Here is a 10000-nt window from a genome sequence, read left to right as displayed (position 1 = left end):
AGGCTAGAGGCGGCCGACTCTCTTTCCTCTTGGGCCGCGGATACTCTCTCTCTCTATGGGCCACGGACAGGCCTCTTGGTTCCTAGCAATCCACACATGTTCATAACACTCCCCCTTGGATGCTAGAACCATATGGGCTCGTATCATGCACGATGTTGCCTCGTTAAAACCTCTCTAGGAAAACCAAAAACCCAAGGTGGGAAAAATGGAAACCTTAGACAGGAAAAAGAGTACAACGCATGATACTCCCCCTGATGAAGGCATCACTGCAGATCCTTCAGGCGGCGCATCCCAATCTGATGAACCAGCTTCCTGAATGTTGAGGTTGGTAGAGACTTGGTGAAAAGGTCGGCTGAGTTGTGGATCGGACTTGAACTACTTGGACCTCCTTTGCCTTCTGCAGGTCGTGGGTGAAAAAGAACTTGGGCAGGATGTGCTTGGTCCTGTCCCCTTTGATGTATCCTTCCTTGAGCTGAGCAATGCACGCTGCATTGTCCTCGTAGATGATCATTGGCTCCTCCTTCTCTTGTCCGGACAGACCACTCTCTTTCAAGACATGGCCGGTCATGTTCCTCAACCAGACAAGTTCACGGCTTGCCTCATACATGGCTATGATCTCGGCGTGATTGGACGATGTAGCAACTAAGGATTGCTTTGTTGAACGCCAGCATATTGCGGCTCCACTATGTGTAAACACATATCCTGTCTGAGATCTAGCCTGGTGTGGGTCAGATAAGTACCCAGCATCTGCATATCCGACCATGTTCTCTTCTGGTCGGTTGGTATAGAACAAACCAAGATCCTTTGTTCCTTGCAGATATCTGAACAGATGTTTCACTCCGTTCCAATGCCTTAAAGTCGGACATGATCCAAATCTGGATAGTAAACTCACGGCAAAGCTTATGTCCGGTCTAGTATGACTAGCTAAATACATTAAAGCCCCAATGGCACTTAAGTAAGGCACTTCCGATCCGAGCGGTTCCTCGTCGGGTTTCTTTGGACCGAATGGATCCTTTTCAAGGTCTAAGGACCTTACGACCATAGGACACGGTAAGGGGTGTGCCTGGTCCATATTGAACTGCTTGAGTATCTTCTCTGTATAAGTTTCTTGATGCACAAGGATGCCATTTCCTTTATACTCAAACTGTAATCCCAAACAGAACTTAGTTTTCCCTAAGTCTTTCATTTCGAATTCTTTCTTAAGACACTCGACGGTTTGGGAAATTTCTTCTGAGGTTCCAATGATGTTCAGGTCGTCCACATAGACAGACATTATTACATAGCCCTTGCTGTCGAATTTCTTTATGAATATACATGGACTTATTGGATCGTTCTTATAACCCTCTTTGGTTAGGTACTCGGATAGCCGGTTATACCACATCCGACCTGACTGTTTTAAACCGTACAAGGCTTTGTTTAGCTTAATGCAATGTTGTTCTCGAGAACCTTTCTTATCTTTGAGCTCAATGCCTTCTGGAACTCTCATATGTATCTCATTGTCCAGTGGTCCGTATAGGTATGCGGTGACTACATCCATTAGGCGCAAATCCATGTTTTCTTTCACGGCCAGACTGATCAAATATCTCAGTGTAGTCGCATCCACCACAGGGGAATAAGTTTCCTCATAGTCTATTCCAGGTCTCTGTGAGAATCCTTGTGCTACAAGCCGTGCTTTGTATCTCACTACTTCTCCTTTCTCATTTCTCTTCCTTACAAAGACCCATTTGTATCCCACTGGTTTGACATCTCTGGGTGTCAAGATTATAGGGCCAAAAACGCCTCTCTTTCTCAATGATTCTAACTCCACGTTTATAGCTTGTTTCCATTTGATCCAATCTGATCTTAGCATGCATTCTTGTATGGACGTGGGTTCTAGATCCTCATCTTTATCCATGATCTCAAGTGCCACTTTATATGCAAATAAATCATCAACGTTGATATCCTTTCTGTTCCATTGTTTTCCAGACATCACATGGTTTATAGAGATCTCTTGATTGTCCGGCTCTGGTGTCCCGTGAAGTCCAGCGTCCCGGACCTCACTTGGAGGGACGGCCGGATCATCGGGTGTGGTCGGTACATTCGGCTCGACCATTCTGGTCGGCTCGACCGATCCATCTATGTCCTGGATGGTTTCCTTTATGCTCTCGGTTCCAGCACCTTTCTTGGATTTCCGAGGCTGTTTATCTTTGGAACCAATTGGTCTGCCACGTTTTAGACGTTGCCTAGACTCTGTAGCCACTTGACACTGTCCATCTTGGACGTCTAATCTTACAGGTGCATTACAAGCCGGGATATGTGATATTGTTACTCTATTAGGGTCAGCAAATGTATCTGGCAATCTATTAGCTAGCTCTTGTAGATGTATTATCTTTTGGACTTCTAAATCACAATCTTTAGTCCGAGGATCTTGCCAAGATGTCGATGGTCTAAACCAATCCAATTCTTTTGTTATCAACCGGCTGTTATCTCCCCCTAAGGACGGATATGTGGACTCATCAAACTGTGAGTCTTCGTATCTGGCCTTAAACAAATCACCGGTTGTTGGCTCAAGATACTTTATAATGCTTGGGGATTCATATCCTACGTATATTCCCATCCTTCTCTGCGGTCCCATCTTAGTTCTCTGTGGTGGAGTAATTGGAACGTAGACGGCACATCCAAACGTTTTGATGTGGGACACGTCTGGCTCATGACCCTTAAGTAATTGGGATGGCGAATATCTATGCTCACTTGATGGCCTGATGCGTATCAGTTCAGTTGCATGTAAAACTGCATGTCCCCATGCTGATACCGGAAGTTTAGACTTCATAAGTAATGGACGGGCTATCAGCTGGATACGTTTAATGAAGGACTCGGCCAAGCCGTTCTGTGTATGGACATGTGCCACGGAGTGTTCTACTTTTACCCCCATGGCCATACAGTATTCATTAAACGCCTGGGACGTGAACTCACCAGCATTGTCTAGACGTATAGTCTTAAGTGGAAAATCTGGGAAGTGTGCTCTCAGTCTTATCATCTGAGCAAGCAGCCGTGCAAAGGCTAGGTTCCGAGTGGACAATAGACATACATGCGACCATCTGGTCGATGCATCAATAAGGACCATAAAATATCTGAACGTCCCACATGGTGGGTGTATTGGTCCGCATATGTCCCCTTGGATTCTTTCCAGAAAGTTCAAGGTTTCTTTATTAACCTTGGCTGGTGATGGCCTGGTTATGAGTTTCCCTTGTGCACATGCTGCACATGTGAGATTTCGTGGGATCACTCCTTTGAACGTGTGCCCTTGAGAATTCATCATCAATTTTCGCATCATTCCTGTTCCGGGATGGCCAAGCCGGTTATGCCATAAAGTGAATAGCTCTGAGGCATTTGCCTCGACCATACTGATCCGTGCATAGTAAAGACCAGTAGTCATTGCAGGCATGGTCTCTAGGATCCTTTTACTGCCTTTGGTGATCAAGGTTATATTAAGGAATTCTTTGTTTCCTTCTTCCCATGTTTCAAGGTGGAAACCGTTCAACCTTATGTCTTTGAAACTCAATAAGCTTCTTCTAGAGCTTGGGGAATACAAGGCGGTTTTGATCTCTAGGTGAGTGCCCTTTGGCATCATCACATAGGCCTGGCCGTGACCTTCAATCAGGCTGGCCTCACCTGCAATGGTTTGTACCTTTGCACTTTGCAATGTGAGATTCATGAAGTACCTTTTGTCTCTTAGGATCGTGTGGCTTGTGCCACTGTCCACCACAAGTACATTCATCTCATCATTCATTTCTATAAATAAAATTTCTAGACTTTAGAGACTTTAAAATTTTCATTAATGTAAATGTCATTTCATAAAGTAAAAAACACCAAATCAAACACATAAAGCAATAAGACAATGTGATTCGAAAAACTAGTCCTTTAGACAGTCAGACGTCTCAAAATCCATTTGGTCATCTTTGCTGTCCCTGTCGGATTCATTGTCAGCATCATATCCCTTGTCATCTTGACCGTTCTCTTGGATCATATTTGCCTCCGGATTCTTGTTCTTGATACTCTCTTGATAGAGTTCGCACAAGTGCTTTGGAGTTCTACAGTTCTTGGCCCAGTGATTGTCCATCCCGCATCTGTGACATAAAGACTTGGACGTGTAAGATGGTTTGGATATGCCACCTCGTCCACGGCCATAACTCCCTCGGCCCCGACCGTAATTGGAACCACGACCACGGTTATGGTGGTTTCCCCTTCGGCCGGCTGAGTAGTTATCTCTACCGTTATGATTGTCACGTCTACGTCCCCTGTACCCACCACGGCCTTGACCGTATGGTTTCCTGTTGTCTTGGGCGTAGTTGGTTTCTTTGGGATATTTCCTTTCCACATCATGGGCTTCGGGTAATGGTGCTGTCCCGACCGGCCTTGCTCCACTATTTTTCATAAGGAGTTCATTGTTTGCCTCGGCCAGGAGAAGACATGAGATCAGATCAGTATATGTGGCAAAACCTTTTGTCCTGTACTGCTGCTGCAACACAGAATTCGATTGATTGAAAGTCGTATAGGTCTTTTCAAGCATCATCACATCGGACACTTCTTCACCACATAGCCTTAGTATAGAAACGATTTTGAACAAGGCTGAGTTATACTCGTCCACGGACTTAAAATCCATGAACCTGAGATGCATCCAGTCGTGTCTTGCCTTTGGAAGCAACACCATCTTTTGGTGATCGTATCTGTGCTTTAAAGCATTCCAAAGATCGAGTGGACTCTCAATTGTCATGTACTGATCCTTAAGACCTTCGATGAGATGATGGCGCATATAACATATGGCCCTGTATCTATTCTTTTCATTCTCATCATTACCCTCAGTGATGGTATCACCGAGTCCTTTGGACTTTAGACTGATCCTTGTGTCTAGCGCCCACTGCAAGTAATTGTCTCCGGAGAGATTAAGGGCTGCATAGTCTCTGTTTGCTATTTTCGACATCTGATCCACATTATCATTCAAGACATTAGATATACAATGGGATCATGTGGCCGCATGATATATGCAAGCTCGGCCACAACACGTCTTATGCATTCATGGTATCAAACAATCCTAGTCGACCATGGAGCTATCAAACAAGCCGCACGGCTATATGAACAATCAACAAGTTCGGTTATGTAAATCTAAGTTTACCATGGTGCGATCAATCCTAGAATTCAATTCTATATGTCCTAGAAAAGATTAATGCCACACGGCCATGTATGTTCTAATGCATTCAAATTCAGAATCAATCGGTTTCTATATGCTGGCCGATTCTATCCTAATCAGTTGCGGATGCAATACCAAGTTCAGATTCATGCAGAAACGTTTTTAAAACGTTCTTATGATTTCTAGGGTTCCAATCTATCAACTTATGTTTAAGGTTTCAAGGCCTTAAGTATTCATGTTCAGACAGATTGATTCAAGCAATCTAAACATTCCTAAAACCTCAATTTAGATCAGAAAAACAATCAACCAAAGTCAATCTTAAAATCGGCTAATGTTTCCTTTAGGGGTTAGGGTTTTCGATTCCATAAACTAGGGTTTGCCAATTTCAGATTCAATCAATCAACAAGCAAAGACAGGTTCTAATTTTGGAATCAATTCATGTTTCTAGTTCCAAGAGGTTGTCGATTTTAATCTTAGATTACTTTTAGGATTTCACGGTTTCCATAATAATGGAATTAGGGTTCTTTACTTTCTATGTTCTCAGATCATGTTTATACCTTAGTTTCGTAGGGGATTATGAACCGGACCACCAAAGATTGGAAGAGGCTTCGAGCTGAGATGATCGGATGGTCGCTGCCTCCTATCGGGTCGCGGTTGAGGTCTATCGCGGCTGGAGGTGTCTCGGCTGCGAGCTGATCGGCTATCGGGTTCGTCTCGGACTGATCGGGTATCGGATTGTCTCTGGCTGATCGCGGGTATCGGGTTCGATCGCGAGTTGAGAGACGGTTCTTCTAGATCTGGAACGTGATCTGAGAAGCTGAGATTGATCTTCTGAGTTCTTGAAAAGTTAAGAACAGGTTAGGGTTTTAGGGTTTTGGTTATGGATCGCCGGCTTAGACTTTTAGGGGTTTCGGTTTTGGTCTCAGGGTTTTAGAAACTATCGTGCTGATAACGTGTTGTGAACAAGAGATGAAATCGTGTCTGTTGTTCTGTTATATTTCTGAATCAAAGTGTTCCCTTATATAGGGGATACAAGAGATAGATAAATGGAAAGTATCCAAATCATAATCCTAGAGTAAAAAGGAAAACCTCCTAATGGATAAACATGAAACATAAATGGAAAACGTCTAGGCTAGAGGCGGCCGACTCTCTTTCCTCTTGGGCCGCGGATACTCTCTCTCTCTATGGGCCACGGACAGGCCTCTTGGTTCCTAGCAATCCACACATGTTCATAACAGTTTTCCCTAAGTCTTTCATTTCGAATTCTTTCTTAAGACACTCGACGGTCTGGGAAATTTCTTCTGAGGTTCCAATGATGTTCAGGTCGTCCACATAGACAGACATTATTACATAGCCCTTGCTGTCGAATTTCTTTATGAATATACATGGACTTATTGGATCGTTCTTATAACCCTCTTTGGTTAGGTACTCGGATAGCCGGTTATACCACATCCGACCTGACTGTTTTAAACCGTACAAGGCTTTGTTTAGCTTAATGCAATGTTGTTCTCGAGAACCTTTCTTATCTTTGAGCTCAATGCCTTCTGGAACTCTCATATGTATCTCATTGTCCAGTGGTCCGTATAGGTATGCGGTGACTACATCCATTAGGCGCAAATCCATGTTTTCTTTCACGGCCAGACTGATCAAATATCTCAGTGTAGTCGCATCCACCACAGGGGAATAAGTTTCCTCATAGTCTATTCCAGGTCTCTGTGAGAATCCTTGTGCTACAAGCCGTGCTTTGTATCTCACTACTTCTCCTTTCTCATTTCTCTTCCTTACAAAGACCCATTTGTATCCCACTGGTTTGACATCTCTGGGTGTCAAGATTATAGGGCCAAAAACGCCTCTCTTTCTCAATGATTCTAACTCCACGTTTATAGCTTGTTTCCATTTGATCCAATCTGATCTTAGCATGCATTCTTGTATGGACGTGGGTTCTAGATCCTCATCTTTATCCATGATCTCAAGTGCCACTTTATATGCAAATAAATCATCAACGTTGATATCCTTTCTGTTCCATTGTTTTCCAGACATCACATGGTTTATAGAGATCTCTTGATTGTCCGGCTCTGGTGTCCCGTGAAGTCCAGCGTCCCGGACCTCACTTGGAGGGACGGCCGGATCATCGGGTGTGGTCGGTACATTCAGCTCGACCATTCTGTTCGGCTCGACCGATCCATCTATGTCCTGGATGGTTTCCTTTATGCTCTCGGTTCCAGCACCTTTCTTGGATTTCCGAGGCTGTTTATCTTTGGAACCAATTGGTCTGCCACGTTTTAGACGTTGCCTAGACTCTGTAGCCACTTGACACTGTCCATCTTGGACGTCTAATCTTACAGGTGCATTACAAACCGGGATATGTGATATTGTTACTCTATTAGGGTCAGCAAATGTATCTGGCAATCTATTAGCTAGCTCTTGTAGATGTATTATCTTTTGGACTTCTAAATCACAATCTTTAGTCCGAGGATCTTGCCAAGATGTCGATGGTCTAAACCAATCCAATTCTTTTGTTATCAACCGGCTGTTATCTCCCCCTAAGGACGGATATGTGGACTCATCAAACTGTGAGTCTTCGTATCTGGCCTTAAACAAATCACCGGTTGTTGGCTCAAGATACTTTATAATGCTTGGGGATTCATATCCTACGTATATTCCCATCCTTCTCTGCGGTCCCATCTTAGTTCTCTGTGGTGGAGTAATTGGAACGTAGACGGCACATCCAAACGTTTTGATGTGGGACACGTCTGGCTCATGACCCTTAAGTAATTGGGATGGCGAATATCTATGCTCACTTGATGGCCTGATGCGTATCAGTTCAGTTGCATGTAAAACCGCATGTCCCCATGCTGATACCGGAAGTTTAGACTTCATAAGTAATGGACGGGCTATCAGCTGGATACGTTTAATGAAGGACTCGGCCAAGCCGTTCTGTGTATGGACATGTGCCACGGAGTGTTCTACTTTTACCCCCATGGCCATACAGTATTCATTAAACGCCTGGGACGTGAACTCACCAGCATTGTCTAGACGTATAGTCTTAAGTGGAAAATCTGGGAAGTGTGCTCTCAGTCTTATCATCTGAGCAAGCAGCCGTGCAAAGGCTAGGTTCCGAGTGGACAATAGACATACATGCGACCATCTGGTCGATGCATCAATGAGGACCATAAAATATCTGAACGTCCCACATGGTGGGTGTATTGGTCCGCATATGTCCCCTTGGATTCTTTCCAGAAAGTTCAAGGTTTCTTTATTAACCTTGGCTGGTGATGGCCTGGTTATGAGTTTCCCTTGTGCACATGCTGCACATGTGAGATTTCGTGGGATCACTCCTTTGAACGTGTGCCCTTGAGAATTCATCATCAATTTTCGCATCATTCCTGTTCCGGGATGGCCAAGCCGGTTATGCCATAAAGTGAATAGCTCTGAGGCATTTGCCTCGACCATACTGATCCGTGCATAGTAAAGACCAGTAGTCATTGCAGGCATGGTCTCTAGGATCCTTTTACTGCCTTTGGTGATCAAGGTTATATTAAGGAATTCTTTGTTTCCTTCTTCCCATGTTTCAAGGTGGAAACCGTTCAACCTTATGTCTTTGAAACTCAATAAGCTTCTTCTAGAGCTTGGGGAATACAAGGCGGTTTTGATCTCTAGGTGAGTGCCCTTTGGCATCATCACATAGGCCTGGCCGTGACCTTCAATCAGGCTGGCCTCACCTGCAATGGTTTGTACCTTTGCACTTTGCAATGTGAGATTCATGAAGTACCTTTTGTCTCTTAGGATCGTGTGGCTTGTGCCACTGTCCACCACAAGTACATTCATCTCATCATTCATTTCTATAAATAAAATTTCTAGACTTTAGAGACTTTAAAATTTTCATTAATGTAAATGTCATTTCATAAAGTAAAAACACCAAATCAAACACATAAAGCAATAAGACAATGTGATTCGAAAAACTAGTCCTTTAGACAGTCAGACGTCTCAAAATCCATTTGGTCATCTTTGCTGTCCCTGTCGGATTCATTGTCAGCATCATATCCCTTGTCATCTTGACCGTTCTCTTGGATCATATTTGCCTCCGGATTCTTGTTCTTGATACTCTCTTGATAGAGTTCGCACAAGTGCTTTGGAGTTCTACAGTTCTTGGCCCAGTGATTGTCCATCCCGCATCTGTGACATAAAGACTTGGACGTGTAAGATGGTTTGGATATGCCACCTCGTCCACGGCCATAACTCCCTCGGCCCCGACCGTAATTGGAACCACGACCACGGTTATGGTGGTTTCCCCTTCGGCCGGCTGAGTAGTTATCTCTACCGTTATGATTGTCACGTCTACGTCCCCTGTACCCACCACGGCCTTGACCGTATGGTTTCCTGTTGTCTTGGGCGTAGTTGGTTTCTTTGGGATATTTCCTTTCCACATCATGGGCTTCGGGTAATGGTGCTGTCCCGACCGGCCTTGCTCCACTATTTTTCATAAGGAGTTCATTGTTTGCCTCGGCCAGGAGAAGACATGAGATCAGATCAGTATATGTGGCAAAACCTTTTGTCCTGTACTGCTGCTGCAACACAGAATTCGATTGATTGAAAGTCGTATAGGTCTTTTCAAGCATCATCACATCGGACACTTCTTCACCACATAGCCTTAGTATAGAAACGATTTTGAACAAGGCTGAGTTATACTCGTCCACGGACTTAAAATCCATGAACCTGAGATGCATCCAGTCGTGTCTTGCCTTTGGAAGCAACACCATCTTTTGGTGATCGTATCTGTGCTTTAAAGCATTCCAAAGATCGAGTGGACTCTCAATTGTCATGTACTGATCC

At 44.1% G+C, this 10000-nt stretch overlaps 2 protein-coding genes across 2 annotated transcripts in view; both read right to left on the bottom strand.

The window, feature by feature from the left end:
- Window positions 1–3892: 3892 nt before the first annotated feature.
- LOC106384552 lies at window positions 3893–9007 on the bottom strand. The gene is made up of 4 exons (XM_048774439.1): window positions 8940–9007; window positions 7274–7505; window positions 4494–4897; window positions 3893–4403 (listed from the first exon to the last, which is right to left on the bottom strand). Exons 1-4 carry the CDS (start codon window positions 9005–9007, stop codon window positions 3893–3895), a joined length of 1215 nt encoding a protein of 404 aa, XP_048630396.1.
- Window positions 9008–9129: 122 nt separating this feature from the next.
- LOC125603403 overlaps window positions 9130–10000 on the bottom strand; it is a 900-nt gene continuing 29 nt past the window's right edge. Inside the window, exons 1-2 of the mRNA XM_048774438.1 lie at window positions 9717–10000; window positions 9130–9617 (exon numbers count right to left, since the gene is read on the bottom strand). The exon at window positions 9717–10000 is cut by the window's right edge and continues 29 nt beyond it. Coding sequence (XP_048630395.1) covers window positions 9130–9617; window positions 9717–10000 — 772 coding nt within the window. The remainder of the gene's footprint in view (window positions 9618–9716) is intronic.

Source organism: Brassica napus, unplaced genomic scaffold (assembly GCF_020379485.1).
Source record: "Brassica napus cultivar Da-Ae unplaced genomic scaffold, Da-Ae ScsIHWf_328;HRSCAF=522, whole genome shotgun sequence".
Classification (NCBI taxonomy): Eukaryota; Viridiplantae; Streptophyta; class Magnoliopsida; order Brassicales; family Brassicaceae; genus Brassica; species Brassica napus.
The sequence above is the reverse complement of the archived record's forward strand: the minus strand, read 5'-3'. Positions and strand labels throughout refer to the sequence as shown.